The sequence below is a fragment of the Gracilinanus agilis genome, chromosome 2 (assembly GCF_016433145.1).
Source record: "Gracilinanus agilis isolate LMUSP501 chromosome 2, AgileGrace, whole genome shotgun sequence".
NCBI lineage: Eukaryota > Metazoa > Chordata > Mammalia > Didelphimorphia > Didelphidae > Gracilinanus > Gracilinanus agilis.
The window spans coordinates 439,661,160-439,678,278 of NC_058131.1; the positions used below are offsets into that span (position 1 = coordinate 439,661,160).

The 17,119-nt window shown below is 37.1% G+C and overlaps 1 protein-coding gene across 1 annotated transcript in view; it reads left to right on the forward strand.

Moving 5' to 3' along the window:
• Positions 1-16,784, forward strand: part of SPOCK1 (SPARC (osteonectin), cwcv and kazal like domains proteoglycan 1) — a 794,690-nt gene extending 777,906 nt beyond the window's left edge. Inside the window, exons 10-11 of the mRNA XM_044659936.1 lie at positions 15,259-15,396; positions 16,594-16,784. Coding sequence (XP_044515871.1) covers positions 15,259-15,396; positions 16,594-16,784 — 329 coding nt within the window. The remainder of the gene's footprint in view (positions 1-15,258; positions 15,397-16,593) is intronic.
• The last annotated feature ends 335 nt before the right edge of the window (positions 16,785-17,119 follow it).

Here is a 17,119-nt window from a genome sequence, read left to right on the forward strand (position 1 = left end):
TTTCCCAGCAGTTTTTGTCAAATAGTGGATTCATGTCCCAAAAGTTGGGCTCTTTGGGTTTATCATATAGTGTCTTGCTGATGTCATTAACCCCAAGTCTATTCCACTGATCCTCCCTTCTATCTCTTAGCCAGTACCATATTGTTTTTTTGTTTTTTTTTTTTAGCTTTGATTCTTTTATTTGGTCTCTTTTCTTCTTCTTTTCTAGCTTAGAATTAGTTCTCCTGGCTTTGTGTGTGGTGGGTATTTTTTTTTTGGAGTTTTTATTCTACTTTTTTTTAAACATTTATTAATAATCATTTTTAACATTGTTACCTGATTCATGCTCCACCTTTCCCCTTCAACCCCTGCACTCCCCCCACCCACGGCCGACGCACATTTCCACTGGTTTTGTCATGTGTCCGTGATCAAGACCAATTTCCAAATTGTTGGTAGTTGCATTGGTGTGGTAATTTTGAGTCCACATCCCCAATCATGTCCACCCAGACCCATACGTTCAAGCAGTTGCTTTTCTTATGTGTTTCCTCTCCTGCAGTCCTTCCTCTGAATGTGGGTAGTTTTCTTTACCATAAATCCCTCAGAGCTGTCCTGGGTCATTGCATTGTTGCTGGTACACAAGTCCATTACATTCTCTTTTACCATAGTATATCAGTCTCTGTGTACAATGTTCTTCTGGCTCTGCTCCTTTCGCTCTGCATCAGTTCCCGGAGGTCTCTCCAGTTTGCCTGGAACTTCTCCAGTTTGTTATTCCTTTTAGCACAATAGTATTCCATCACCCGCATATACCAAAATTTGTTCAGCCATTCCCCAATTGAAGGAGATACCCTCCTTTTCCAGTTTGTTGCCACCACAAAAAGCGCAGCTATAAATATTTTCATACAAGTCTGTTTATCTATGATCTCTTTGGGGTACAAACCCAGCAATGGTATGACTGGATCAAAGGGCAGGCATTCTTTTATAGCCCCTTGAGCATGATTCCAAATTGCCAACCAGAATGGCTGGATCAGTTCACAACTCCACCAGCAATGCATTAATGTCCCAATTTTGCCACATCCCCTCCAACATTCATTACTCTCCCCTTCTTTCATTTTAGCCAATCTTCTGGGTGTGAGGTGATACCTCAGAGTTGTTTTGATTTGCATTTCTCTAATTATTAGAGATTTAGAGCACTTTCTCATGTGCTTATTGATATTTTTGATTTCTTTACCTGAAAATTGCCTATTCATGTCTCTTGCCCATGTATCAATTGGGGAATGGCTTGATTTTTTATACAATTGCTTTAACTCCTTGTATATTTGAGTAATTAGACCCCTGTCAGAGTTTTTCGTTATACAGATTTTTTCCCAATTTGTTGTTTCTCTCCTGATTTTGACTACATTGTTTTTCTTTGTACAAAAGCTTTTTAGTTTAATATAATCAAAACCATTTAATTTACATCTTGTAATTTTCTCTAACTCTTGCTTGGTTTTAAAGTCTTTCCTTTCCCAGAGATCTGACAAGTATACTATTCTGGGTTCAATTAACTTATTTATAGATTCCCTCTTTACATTCAAGTCATTCACCCATTCTGAATTTATCTTGGTGTAGGGTGTGAGATGTTGATCTAAACCTAATCTCTCCCATATTGTTTTCCAAATTTCCCAGCAGTTTTTGTCAAATAGTGGATTCATGTCCCAAAAGTTGGGCTCTTTGGGTTTATCATACACTGTCTTGCTGATGTCATTTCCCCCAAGTCTATTCCATTGATCCTCCTCTCTGTCTCTTAGCCAGTACCACACTGTTTTGATGACTGCTGCTTTATAGTATAGTTTAATATCTGGAACTGCTAGGCCCCCTTCCTTCCCATTTTTTCCCCATTATTTCCCTTGATATTCTTGATCTTTTGTTGTTCCATATGAAGTTTGTTATAGTTTTTCCCAATTCAGTAAAGAAATTTTTTGGTAGTTTGATAGGTATGGCACTAAATAGATAAATTAATTTGGGTAGAATGGTCATTTTTATTATGTTAGCTCGTCCTACCCATGAACAATTAATGGCTTTCCAATTGTTGAGATCCAGTTTTATTTGTTTGGAAAGTGTTTTGTAGTTGTTTTCATATAATTGCTGTGTTTGTTTTAGATTTAGATAGATTTAGATAGATTTAGATAGATTCCCAAGTATTTTATATTGTCTAGGATGATTTTAAATGGTGTTTCTCTTTCTACCTCTTGCTGCTGTGATGTGTTGGAAATATATAGAAATGCTGATGATTTATGTGCATTTATTTTGTATCCTGCAACGTTGCTAAAGTTTTTGATTATTTCTACAAGCTTCTTAGTTGATTCTCTAGGATTTTTTAAGTAGACCATCATATCATCTGCAAAGAGTGATAGCTTAGTCTCCTCATTGCCTATTTTGATACCTTCAATTTCTTTTTCTTCTCTAATTGCTATTGCTAGTGTTTCTAGTACTATGTTGAATAGTAGAGGTGATAATGGGCATCCTTGTTTCACTCCTGATCTTATTGGGAAGGCTTCTAATTTATCCCCATTGCATATGATGCTTGTTGATGGTTTTAGGTATATACGGTTTATTATTTTTAGGAAAGGTCCTTCTATTCCTATACTTTTCATTGTTTCAATAGGAATGGATGCTGTATTTTGTCAAAGGCTTTTTCAGCATCTATTAAGATAATCATGTGATTTTTGTTTGTCAGACTGTTGATATGGTCAATTATGTGGATGGTTTTCCTAATGTTGAACCATCCTTGCATTCCTGGTATAAATCCCACCTGATCATGGTGGATGATCTTCTTAATTACTTGCTGGAGTCTCTTTGCTAATATTCTATTTAAGATTTTTGCATCTATGTTCATTAGGGAGATTGGTCTATAGTTTTCTTTCTGTTTTTGGTCTTCCTGGCTTTCGAATCAGTACCATATTTGTGTCATAAAAGGAATTTTGTAGGACTCCTTCTTTGCTTGTCATATCAAATAATTTGTATAATATTGGGATTAGTTGCTCTTTGATTGTCTGATAGAATTCACTTGTGAATCCATCAGGCCCTGGTGATTTTTTCTTAGGGAGTTCTTTGATGGCTTGTTCAATTTCTTTTTCTGATAAGGGATTATTTAGGTATTCTATTTCTTCTGCTGTTAATCTTGGCAATTTATATTTTTGTAAATATTCATCCATATCTTCTAAATTGTTATATTTGTTGCCATATAATTGGGTGAAATAGTTTGTTAATGATTGCCTTAATTTCCCCTTCATTAGAGGTGAGGTCTCCCTTTTCATCTTTAATACTGTCAATTTGGTTTTCTTCTTTCGTTTTTCTTATTTGATTGACCAGTACATTATCTATTTTAACTGTTTTTTTCAAAATACCAGCTTCTAGTCTTATTTATTAATTCAATAGTTCTTTTACTTTCGCTTTAATTAATTTCTCCCTTAATTTTTAGTATTTCTAATTTAGTTTTCATCTAGGGGTTTTTAATTTGCTCGCTTTCTAATTTTTTGAGTTGCATACCTAATTCATTAATCTCTGCTCTCTTTAATTTGTTAATATATGCACTCAAGGATATAAATTTCCCCCTGAGTAGTGCCTTTGCCGCATCCCACAGAGTTTGGTAGGATGTCTCATCATTGTAATTCTCTTCAATGAAATTGTTGATTGTTTCTATGATTTCTTCTTTGACAAATTGGTTTTGGAGAATCATATTATTTAATTTCCAATTGGTTTTTGATTTACCTGTCCAGGTGCCCTTACTAATTATTATTTTTATTGCATTATGATCTGAGAAGGTTACATTTATTATATCTGCTCTTTTGCATTTGTTTGCAATGATTCTATGCCCTATTACATGGTCAGTCTTTTTGAATGTACCATGTTCAGCTGAAAAGAAGGTGTATTCCTTTTTGTCCCTATTTATTTTTCTCCACATATCAATTAAATCTAATTTTTCCTAGGACTTTATTCACCTCTTTTACCTCTTTCTTATTTATTTTTTTGGTTTGATTTATCTAGATCTGAAAGAGGAATATTTAGATCTCCCACTATTATGGTTTTACTATCTATTTCCTTCTTGAGCTCTGCCAGTTTCTCCTTTATGAATTTGGATGCTATACCACTTGGTACATATATATTGAGCAGTGTTATTTCCTCATTGTTTATACTGTCTTTAATCAGGATATAATGCCCTTCCCTGTCTTTTTTAATTATATTTATTTTTACTTTGGCTTTGTCAAAAATCATAATAGCCACTCCTGCCTTCTTTTTCTCATTTGATGCCCAAAAGATTTTGCTCAAGCCCTTCACCTTAAACTTGTGTATGTCTACCTGCCTCATATGTGTTTCTTGTAGACAACATATGGTAGGATTTTGGTTTCTGATCTACTCTGCTATTTGCTTCCATTTTATGAGCGAGTTCATCTCATTCACATTCAGAGTTATAATTATCACTTGTGCATTCACTGACATTTTTGTATCCTCGCCTAGACCCACCACTTCTTATTAAACTATTTTCTTTTAAACCAGTAGTTTGCTTTGAGCAGGTATCCCTTATTCCCTCCCTTGATTGACTTCCCTTTCTTCCCCCTCCCTTGTTATTCCCCTCTTTTTGTTTTTTAAAGGCCTATAGAATTCCCTCCCCCTTCTTCTCCCCTCCCTTTTTTGACCTCCCCACTCCCTGCTCCCTTTGGTTTATCCCTTCTGACTTTCTCAGTAGGGTTAGATAAAGTTTTTTATCCCAATGGATAATAAATCTACTCTTCCCTCTCCGGGTTGATTACACTGAGAGAAAGGTTTGATTATTACCTCTTAATGTTCTCTTCCTGTCCTTCTTTTAATAGTATTTATTTCCTCCCCATTCCATGCCCTCTTTGTGTGTAATAGAATATCCTATTTTTCTTATTTACTCAGATTTCTCTTGGTGTCTCCTATTATTCCCCCCCCCCTCTTTCGCACCCCCCTTGTCATCTTAGACCATTTAGTATCGTGTCCTCTCCCTATGAGTTATTCTTCTGGTTGCTATAATAGTGAATAGAGTTCACCACAGAGAATTATACATAGCATTTCTCCACATAGGAATACAGATAATTAGATCTTATTTAAGCCCTTAAAGAGTTAAATTTAAAAAATTATGAATTTTCTTTCTTTTCCCTCTGTTTCTTATTTACCTTTTCATGTTTCTCTTGATTTTTGTTATTGAATATCAAACTTTCCATTTAGTCCTGGTCTCTTTTGTGCAAAAACTTGGAAATCTTCAATTTTGTTGAATGCCCATACTTTCCCCTGGAAGTATATAGTCCGTTTCGATGGGTAGTTGATCCGTGGCTGAAGGCCCATCTCTCTTGCCTTTCTGAATATCGTATTCCAAGCCTTGCAGTCTTTTAGCGTGGAGGCTGCCAGATCCTGTGTGATCCTGATTGGTGCTCCTTGATATTTGAATTGCCTCCTTCTGGCTTCTTGTAAGATTTTTTTCTTTTACTTGAAAGCTCTTGAATTTGGCTATTATATTTCTGGGTGTTGACTTTTCTAGGTCCAGTGTAGAGGGTGATCTGTGGATCCTTTCAATGTCTATATTGCCCTCTTGTTGTAGGACTTCAGGGCAATTTTGCTGAATAATTTCTTTAAGTATGGAGTCCAAGTTTCTATTAATTAAATATTTTTTTAAGTTCCTATACTATACGGAGTACATTTGCAGAAGAAAAGGAAACAAGGAAATAAACAAGCAAACAATTATTAAGGAATGGTTATGTGCCAAGCACTAGGCTGAGCACTTCACAATATTTCATTTGGTGCTCACAACAACCTGGGGAGATAGTTACTACCATAATTCCTGTTTTATAATTGAGGAAACCAAGGCAGATAGAAGTTTAATGACTTACCCAGGGTCACATAGCTAGTAAGTGTCTGAAACCAGATTTTTAACTCAGATCTTCTTAGTTCCAGACCCAACATTGTGCCATGGAGCTTATTCCATATTCCAGTATAATGAGATATGGTATCTTAAATATCAATATTGCTAAGGACCTGGATTCAAGTGATCTTGGACAGGTCACTTAAAATCCTATGGATCTCTGTTTCCTCATCTGTAAAAATATAAAGAAACTTTTAGAGTCTGAGCACAGATCAAAGCATACCATCTTCCACTATATTTCCTTCATGAGATTTCTATTCCATGTGTGACAGATGACTTCCATCATGAAAAGAGCAATACAGGAATATATATCACATGAAATGTTACCCAAAGAAAAGTACATAAAAAAGAAAGGTATTTTTGAGAGCTAGGAGAGGCAGGTGGTTAAGTGGTGGGAGCAAGTGACAGTCAGAAAGATAGGAGTTAAAATCTTGCCTCAGACACATACCTATTATATGACCCTGGGCAAGTCATCTAGTTCCTCTGTGCTTTAGAATATCCTTAAAATGGAGATAACAGTGCTTGTAGTTTTTACCTCAGTATGGTTGAGAGGCTAAAATGAATAATGTATGTAAAGGACTTTTCACAATCTCAAAACTATTTAAATATATGTTATCATTATATGAGGCTAAAAAGCTAATTTTCAGGAAAAGATCAAGGAAGACTCCATAGAAGAAAAAGCATTTAAGTACATCTTCACCAAAAGTACAGAATTTCCAGAGGAAAAGCTTAGGAGAAAGGGATACCAGGTATAGGAAGTTATGTATTTAAGGGATGATGCTCCATGTAATTTGAATAACTGATTTCTGAGGATTCTTGATTCCTCACCTAATTTGGAATTTTGTATTTTCATCTCCATGAATAACTGGAAGAAAAGGATAAAGAGAACCATTCCATGTCCTTCTCTGACACCCTTCCCCATATGAAAGTGCATAGAAGTTGTTGCCACTATGTCCTTGTTTCCATCTTTAGCTGTCCTGATTGCCCCAAGAGAGCATGTATAGAGGGCAAAAAACTGTAGAAGCTGTCATCCTATCCTTTATTCATTCTGAGCCTTCTTCTGGATGTCAGAACAGGGGAGAAAACCAACAAAAACACAGCTCAACCTTGCTTCTGACAAATGTGCTGTTTTGTAGCTACAGTAAAGATAACAAATGCTGAGCCCTGTCAAGGATTTTCCATTTAATTTTCTGGAATAATTTTTCCAACAGACAGGCGAAATGATTGGCTTAGAAGCAAAGAATCAACAAAATTTGGTCAACTTTATCTAAGGATTGAAGCCAGGATTCTGTAAGCATGGACCTTGAGTTTTTAAAGAGCTGATGTCTGAAATGAAATCATTCAAATTTTCCTATGTTCAGTGCACCAAAGCTGGCTATAGTTTGTAATTTCTAAAGTTTGCATTAAAAAACAAAATATACAAAACAGGTCTCTGTTTGCCAGCAGGCTTGTTAAAACTGTGGGAACAGCCATCACAAATAAATAAAAAGCATGTAAAATGGGATCATTTTCCACTTCCTATTTAGGAGTGGAATACCAGGAAAATCATTCCTGGCTCTGTTTTTAATTGACTGCATGAAGAGGCAGTAAAATCTCATCATGAGAAAAAGCAAAGGCATGGAAAAATAAGATGACATATTGTGTGTTGAGGGACAAGAACTAGATCAGTTTGGTTAGGCCATACATTATGTGAAGTAGGAAAATGTTCAAATGAGTTTGGAAAAGTAGATCCTATGGGTTTTAAGGAACTAAAATGTCAAGAAGAGGGTTTTTTTTTTCCGGGAAAATGGTGGCTTAGATGGAGGTGAATCTTAAAACCTCCACACCCTTACATACCAAGATAGAAAACAATGCGCTTTGAGAAGAAAGAGGACCAAATCTAATAACGGGACAGAGCAGGGGAAACCCTACTGCAGCATAACTAAAGAGGTACACCAAGAAAAAGGCTTCAATTCTTGAACTGTCGGGTCTGAGGGCTTAGAAGGGGAATTCCAGGATTCCAGGATGCCTCCCCATGTGCTGTGTGGAGTCTCCAGTGGTCTGGGAAATCTCAGGGCTGGTGGGCGGACTGGTCAGGAGAGAGGGCTTGCTGGCACTGGACTCAGGGAGTTAAACACAGGCACTGGAGAGGTGACTGGAGGAGAAAACCAGAGAAACACAGCAAAAACACCCAGAAGAAGGTGGCTTAGAGAGAGCCAAACCCAGGACCACAGACAGCTTGGCTTCCTCATACCAAGATAGAGAATGAAGGACTTCAAGAGGAAAGAAAACCAGACCAAACACAGCGGACAACGCAGGGGGACCCTACTGCTGGAGAGCTCAGTTTAGCGAAAACACAACTTCTTGTCCCTCCATGTTTTTTGGGCTTTTTTTTGTTTGTTTGTTTGATTGTTTTTCCCTCCCCTCAAGGTTTTAGTCTCAGGGAAGATTAAGCAGTAAGATTAATCCAGTAAATACTGGATTAATCCCAACAATTGGACAGACAAGAAGTCTTCAGAGGGCAGAGAAAGTAACTACAAAACCTCCATTGCCAGCTGAGGGAAGATCTTTCATCAAAGATCATTAAATACATCTGCTCAAACTAGCAGAATAAGGAAGGGAAAAAACATGAGTAAGCAACAGAAAAAGAGAAAAGAAATGACAATTGACAGCTTCTTTCAAGGAAGTGAAAAGAGAGCAAATGAAATAGAAATAGAAGAAGAGGAAGTAGTTCCAGCAAAACTGGACACAGGCTTTGGAAGATCTCAAAATTCAATTAACTCAAGAACTTCAGGAACTCAAAAATCAATCAAGAGAGGCTGAAGACAATTTGAAAAAGGAAATACATGAACTAAAACAAGAAAATAAAGTCTTAAAAGCCAGAATTGGCCAGCTTGAAAATGAAGCAATGAAGGCAAAAGATGATCTACAAAGAAAATCAGACCAGAAAGAGAAGGATGATCAAAAAGCCAGGGATGAAATTCAGTCTTACAAAAACAGAACTCAACAACTAGAAGCAAATAACTTCATAAGGCAGGAAGAATATATTAAACAAAGTTTAAAAAATGAAAAATTTGAGGACAATATGAAACACCTCATTGATTCAACCAAAGATCTGGAGAACAGAGCTAGAAGAGAAAACTTAAGAATTATTGGTTTACTAGAACATCATGATAAAAGAAAAAGTTTAGATACCATCTTATAAGAAATTATCAGAGAAAATTGCCCAGAAGTTCTCTAACAAAAGGGAAAAGTGGAAATTGACAGAATCCACAGATCACCTCCTATATTTAATCCACAACTGACAACTTCCATGAATATTATAGCCAAATTCAAAAACTACCAGACCAAGGGAAAAATATTACAAGCTGCTAAAAAGAAGTCATTCAGATATTAGGAAACCACAGTTAGGATAACACAGGATCTTGCTGCATCTACATCAAAGAACCAGAAGGCATGGAACACAATATTCCTGGAAAGCAAGAGAACTGGGTCTACAACCAAGAATCAGCTATCCAGCAAAACTAAATATATTATTGCAGGGGAAAGTATGGTAATTCATTAAAATTGAGGACTTCCAAAGATTCATCAAGAAAAAACTGGACTTAAACAGAGAGTTTGCTGCCCAAACCCAGAACTTAAGAGAATCAACATAAGGTAATTAAGAGAATGGGGGGAGGAGAAAAAAATTCTTTTCTTTAAGGGACACAACAAGTTCAATCAATTTATATCCCAAGAAGAAAAGAAGGTATTGGCAAATATTAAAAATTGTTATTACCAACAGGGTAACTAGAAGAAGTTTATACTTAAGTGCACTGAAATCAACTTAAAGAGAGAAGAACAATCAGATCCATTGGGACAGAGAATTGATTCACACCCTATAGAGAGGTAGAAGGGTATCAAACAGACTGGTGGGGAGGGAAGCAATACTAGGGAGGGAGAAGGCTTGCATGGGGACCACGGTGTGGCTTTAAAGAACAATAAGAGGGGAATAAGAAAGGAGGGGGGACAAAGGGAAGTACAACAAGGGAGGGGATTATAGGAACTGATTAAAAACAAAATACTGGTATAGAAGGAAACAGTGAAAGAATAAAGGACAGAACTAGGAGAGAGAATCAAAATGTCTGGGAATGCAGAGTTGATAATTATAACTCTGAATGTGAATGGGATGAACTCGCCCATAAAACGGAAGCAAATAGCAGAGTAGTTTAGAAACCAAAATCTTACAATATATTGTCTACAAGAAACACACAAGACAGACAGACAGACAGAGTGAAAATGAGAGGAATTTTCTCCTTTCCTCCACCATCCCCCCAGGCAATAAAAATTATAGTTGTATCCATACTTTCATGTGATACATATTTCTGTAATGCTCTTGTCATGATAGAAGCCATCTGTCACACAAACAATAGAAATCTCATAAAGGAAATATAGTGGAAGATAGCATGGTTGATTTGTGCCAAGACTCCAAAAGTTCCTTCTTTGACTCGTGGATAGTATTTTCATTGGTGATAATAGTTTAGTCCTGCACAGTTGAGATCATTACACAGTATTTCTGTTATTATGTACATTGTTCCGCTGGTTCTGCTCATTTCACTTTGCATCAGTTCATGTAAGTATATCTAGTTTTTTTCCAAACTCATCCTGTTCATCATTCCTTATGGTACAATAGTATTACACTAAAACCATATACTACAACTTATTCATCCATTCCCCAAGTGATGTACATCCCCTCAGTTTCCAATTCTTTTCCACAACAAAAAGAGCCGCTAAAAATATTTTGGCACAGGTAGGTCCTTTTCCTTTTATCTATGATCTCTTGGGGATATAAACCCAGCAGTGTTATTGCTGAGTCGAAATGTATACATAATTTTGTGGCCTTTCAAACCTCTTTCCGTATTGCTTTACAGGATGGTTCTATCAGTCAACAGACTACTAACGAGCTTCTTTCCATTCTCTTTCCAATTTGCTTTCTGTAAAAATCAAAATTTTATTCATAAAGCATAGGGTTGACAATGCTAATCTTCTCTTCAAGAAGCTCAAGTGATTCCTTTCTGCTTCTAGAATCCAGTACATAAATTCCTCTTCTTAACTTTTTTTAATTAATTTTTTTATTTTAGAAAAATTTTCCATGGCTACAGAATTCATGTTTTTACTTTACCCTTCACCCCCTCAAACTACCCTCTCCCCATAGCTAACTCGCATTTCTATTGTTTTTAACATATGTGGTCAGTCAAGACTTATTTACATATTAAGAAGAGGTGGAATTATAGGTGATTCTTGTAAGATATAGGAATCACCAAGTTCTTGAACAAAGATGTTGAACTCTGGGTATGAACTTTAATGTTTGTTATTGCATGTAATTGGTAAAAAAAAATTAATTAAAAAAAAGAAAAAAGTAACTAAGAGTATATGAAAACAGGGGAGTTGAAGAGATCAACAAACAGGGAAGCCAAGGTATTTGAGGGAATAACACGACATATGAACCATGTGCTGCACTTGAAATAGCAAGAAGCAATGGCTTGGAAGTTGGTGGATAACTGGCACAAAGATCTAGAAAGGGTAATCTATATAAATGGAATAAGAAAGATTGCTGAGTGATGACCAAGGGAGAAAATCTGAACAGAGTAATAGCAAGCAAGAAAAATGTCTACTCTTTTTCTCAGACCAGTGTGTTAAGAGGAATGATTAAAACTGGAAAGGACATTAGAGGCTATCCAGTCTAACCTCCTTATTTTATAGATGAGGGAACTGAGGCACACAGAGGTTGTTTCTGCCCAGGGTAACACACCTAGGATATAATGTGGATTTTGAACATACATCTTCCTGACTCAAAATCTATTTCTCTATCCAAGAGGGTGCATCTAAAAACAAGAGTTCCAATAGCTCATGAAGCCTCCCCATATAGATGTGGAGGGATTATGTTCTATATTGTTGAAAAGTAAAAACTATAGATACTTGAATTCAATACATCAAGGAACTCTGATTTTGTCGATCTAGGAACTGTCTCTAATCTATCTGTATTATCTTGTAGTCTTAGCTCAGAGAATTTAATTGACTTGTCCATGATCATACTGCTTCAAGCTCCTAAAAGCAAGATTTGAATTTAGGACTTCCTAACTCTTAACGCCAGTACTCTATTCACTATGCCACATTAATTTTTGAAATATAATACAGATAGTTCTTATTTTATGCCAATTCAACTCCAGACAAGCTCTCTTCTAGTGGCACAGTGCCTGAGCTATCCTGTGTTCTAGCCAATGGAAGCTGCAAGCCACCAGTTCTCTGGCTCTGTGGCCCCAGCTAGAGAGGCTTGGGGTGGGGCCACATGGAGTCCCATGAGGAGTTGGGGGAGTCTGCAGAATGATCACTCACATTAAGCAAGAACTGACTTGTAATATTAAGAACTGGTGGACTTGGTGCTGGAACTTCTGATTCCAATCTTTTTTGGACTTATTTACCTGTCTAAGAAGGGAACAACTAGAAGAGACCTTGGATATAATCCAGCCCAGTCACTTCATTTTGCAGATAAGGAAACTGAGGAGGGTGTGTGTGTGTGTGTGTGTGTGTGTGTGTGTGTGTGTGTGTGTGTGTGTGTGTGTTACTCATGGTACTAGATAGGGATTCCGAGCAAGAGGCTGGACCAAATGACTTTTTGACATTTCTTATTTGGTTTCCTGTTTCTAAGAAAACTTGTACTGGATAGGAAGTTTTGGCTGTTCGGTGTAAATAGCCAAGCAGATGGCTACTAGTAAACAGGAATAGCTTCTAAAACACATTCTTAAGTGTTAGTATAACTTCACTTCTTCCTTTTTCTCTCTAGCCAAGGTTAACTGAGGTTAGCTACCACATCAGGCACAAAGGAATTCCCCAGGAGAGAGGTGGCAGCTTAGATATTTGGCCTTCCCATTGGATATAGGTGGGGTGGGAGGGTTGTGGCAATGAGAAAGTTATTTTTAAAAAAAGGGGGACCGAGCACCATTTGGAAATATGCAACCTAAAATATAGAACAAAGTATAAAGTCTGAATAACAATTCCAAAGAGATCTTGCTGGAAAAGACCTCCAAAATCATCCAGTCCAATTCGCTTATGAAATTTATCAGTTCTATCATCATGGGTAAGAGTGGCTCAGTGAATACACTAGAGATGGGAGGCCATGGGTTCAAATCTAGCCTCAGACACTTCCTAACTATGTGACTCTGAGTAAGTTATTTAACCCACAATGCCTAGCCTTGAAACCGACACACAGTATTGACTCGAAGACAAGAAGGCAATGATTAAAAAAAATAAAGAGTTTCTATGACCAAAGAATTCATCACCCTTCACTTAACCAGATTGGTCCTCAGATAATAAAAAAGTGACACATATAACCCTTTTAGTTTTGCAAAGCACTTTGCATCTCACATTTGCAAAGCACATTCCTCTCATTTGAGAATCACAAATATACTTTGAGGTAGGTCCTACTAGAATCATTATTTCCATTTTTCAAATGAGAGCCTGATAAGTTAAGTCAGTGGTTCCCAAACTTTTTTGGCCTACTGCCCTCTTTCCAGAAAAAATATTACTTAGTGCCCCCTGTCATATAATATCACTGCCCCCAAATGCACCTGTGGCCATCACTGCCCCCCTGGATCACTGCAGCACCCACCAGAGGGTGGTGGCGCCCACTTTGGAAATCACTGAATTAAGTGAATGATCTGCCTGTAGTCACACAGCTAGTATCTTAGATATAGGTTTTGAACCTTGATCTTTATGACTTCAAGACCAATATTCTTTCTACTTTGCCACATGATAAAGAGCTAACTTAGTTTAGAGAACTCTATTCCATGAGAAGGCACCAGAATGCAAAGATATGTGGTCATGGGATCATTGATTTCAAGTAAGAAGAGACTTTAGAGGTACAACTCCCTCATTTTACAGAGGAGAAAACTGAGAATCAGAAAGGTTAACAGGCTTGCCCAGGGCCACACACCTAGTAAGCACCTGAGATGGGGTTCAAAACCAAATTTTCCTGACTCCAAGTGCATTTCTCCATTTAGTGTTTCTTCTTATTTTTTTATGTATAGCTAGAAAAATGAATAAAAGTTGTCTCAAAAGTCATAATGCAGCTTTTTAGGGGCCTAAAGCTTACACTATATACACTTAAATAAGTTAAAGCGGGACTATGGATTTTGGACACCATATAGATATTTTACACAAAAATATGTTTTACATTTAAATGATTCTGAATTATATTTCTATCTCATCACTTAATTTATATCACTTGCCTTACTGAGTATATAGCTGTGGATGGTAATGACATAATTATTATTCTCCTATCTAGTGAATCATATTCTTGATTTTTCCTAAAGTTACTTTCTGCCTGATTTGAAAGATCTCATCACATTCTCCTCATCACAGTGAAATATTATGGCTGGCAAACAAGAATTCCATTTATTTGCTTACAGATTATTTTTCCCTGGGGAAAAACTCCTGGGCATTCAGAACAACTCAGGAACAAGCAACAACAAATTATAATCAGTTATAATTACTGTCTACTTAGAAAAAAAGTGTTAGTTTTATTATATAGTAGATTTAGCATAGCATCTGGCTTATTACCAACCTGGGGAATGAAGACAAATATATATTTTCCTGTCTGCTGATAAGTTTTTCATGGAGTGGTTTGGTAGATAGGGCAGTTTTTCTTCTAGTTCACCACATGTTCTCCCTTGAAGATATGCTTGGGGATTTGTATAAATATCTCTTTTAAGCTAAAGTTTTGTTTTTTTCCTGTGGTTACTGATGCCATCTGATCACTGCCCTATTTTTCCCCCTAAACTGTCTCAGATTCCAAAACTGCCTTTAACACTAAGGATGCATTAATGTGTGAAATGAATGAATGTGACTGACTGAATAAATTACTATTTCATTCATATAATTTTAAATCAGTATTTCCAAAAAGGCATTCCAGGTTTTGATTACATCAAGAGCTGTGGTGGATGAAGAGTGGAAGGTTGGCAATTCCACACACAGAGCCTAAATGAGCTTATCAGAAGAATTGGCACAGGACTACCAGGACAAGGAATCAAGACATCTGAGTTTTAATCCTGATTATTAAATTAATTTGCTAAATGACCTCATAAATATAATAACCATTTGGATATATATTCATATAGTCATCTGAACTTCATTTTTCTAGAAGATCTTCAATGTTCCCTCCAATTCTGACATTTTGTGAAGAGTCAAAATTAGTATTATACTATATATGCAGATAATGCTTTGGACCCAGAAGGAATCTCATTTCTTTAATCCTGGGGAGTCTAAGCCTAGTTTGTTTTAGCTTGATTCTAAAGTGAGGTTTGAGAATTCTTTGATAAAACTGGGACTTTTATTTCTTCTAGGAGTATTCATTCCCCGCTGCAATGATGAAGGATACTACAAAGCCACCCAGTGTCACAAGAGCACAGGACAGTGCTGGTGTGTGGATAAGTATGGGAATGAACTGGCTGGCTCTAGGAAGCAAGGAGCTGTGAATTGTGGTGAGTAGGGGCATTAAGCTCCCACTGTCCCTCCCCACCCCTACTTCCCTGGACATAAGCTAGCTATCATAATTAGAGAGTAGCTACTATTTGTAGTCAACAGTTAATAGCTATATAGAGGGCTACATTGGGTATTTGCGGGGAAAGTGACAGGGATATACAGGAGATTTAGAAAATAGAACATCAGATGGTATTCAAATGGAGTGAGGATATGTGCTTCTTGAATTTACAAAAGGAATAATAAATACACAAAGTATCTAAAGGTGCTTGTGTTATAGTGGTATAAGGAAGATATAAGATAATATAGACAGAATAAATAGCAATGGCTACAGAATGATTGTGGGTGCTATACATACATACATACACACACACATATACAGATGAGAAAATACAACAGTGTAGGAGGTAGCATTTAAGTGGAGTTATTTATCCTGCCAGTTTTTGAGCCCTGGCACCAAGCATCTGACTTTTTAGTTTTGTATCCCTAAAAAGGCTGTAGAAAAAAAAAAACAACTATAGTTTATTTTTTAAAAAAATTCTTAGCTTCAAAAAAAAAAGCTTCCACCTTAGAACCGATACTAAGTTCCAAGGCAGAAGAGCGGTAAAGGCTTGGGAGTTAGGATTACATCACTTGCCCAGGTTTACACAGGTAGGAAGTGTCTGAGGCCATATTTGAATCTGCAATCTCCCAACTCTAGACCTGGCTCTCCATCCACTGAGCTACCTAGCTGCCTCAACAACTATAATTTCTTTAGAATTTGCCATTAGTTTGAAATGTCACTTGTAGGCCAGTAGAACAGGCTAACAGAAGGTGTGCTGAACCTGGGGTCAGTGGTTCAAAACCTAGCTCTACCACTTACTTTTCTGACCTTGAACAGGTCATTTAATTCTGGCTTCAATTTTTTTCATCTGTAAAATGAAGGAGTTAGTTCCTAAGCTATAGCTTAGATGTTGGTTAAGATCTCTCTCGGTTTTAAATCTTTGCTCCTATGATCCTCCATGTTGGGAAAGGAGATTCTAATATTCTTCTATCACATGGAGTGGGAAGTGCTACCTACTACCTTAAAACAGATAGTGAGCTTTCAGACAGGTGGGGAAGGGGGCGAGGCAAAGGCAGTGCTAATCAGTGGCAGAGGGTATGAAAGCAGTAGCACCTCTAATTTTATTTTGTTTGCTTTAAATAAAAAACCATTTCAGAAGAAGAGCAGGAAACCTCAGGAGATTTTGGCAGTGGGGGTGCTGTGGTCCTGCTTGATGATCTGGAAGAAGAACATGGAGGGACAAGAAAGGACAAAGATGGGAAACTGAAAATTCATGTAAGGGCAGCAAATGAAGATGATGAAGATGAGGATGATGACAAGGAGGATGAGGTCGGCTATATATGGTAGTTCCCTCAGGGCAAAGGACACATGTTTTGCACAATATCACAAGTCCCTCACATCTCAACAATTGTATCTAAGACCATTAGGCACAAAATGTCTCCTCTCCACTGTTCGGTTATGTACCCTGTGTATAATTTGGAACACAACTTTTCTTCTTTCCCAAGTGCTCCAATTTTGAGTATGGCTATTTGGGGGATGGGGATATTTTTCTTTAGGCTAAGGGACAACTGATTTCACTTAAACAAAGTCCCAAGCTCCTGGCTTCCTTTCTCCCCTTCAGGAGGACTTCCCTCAACACATAAGTAGTTTATATGGGATTTTGAGTGGGGAGGGAGCCAGAT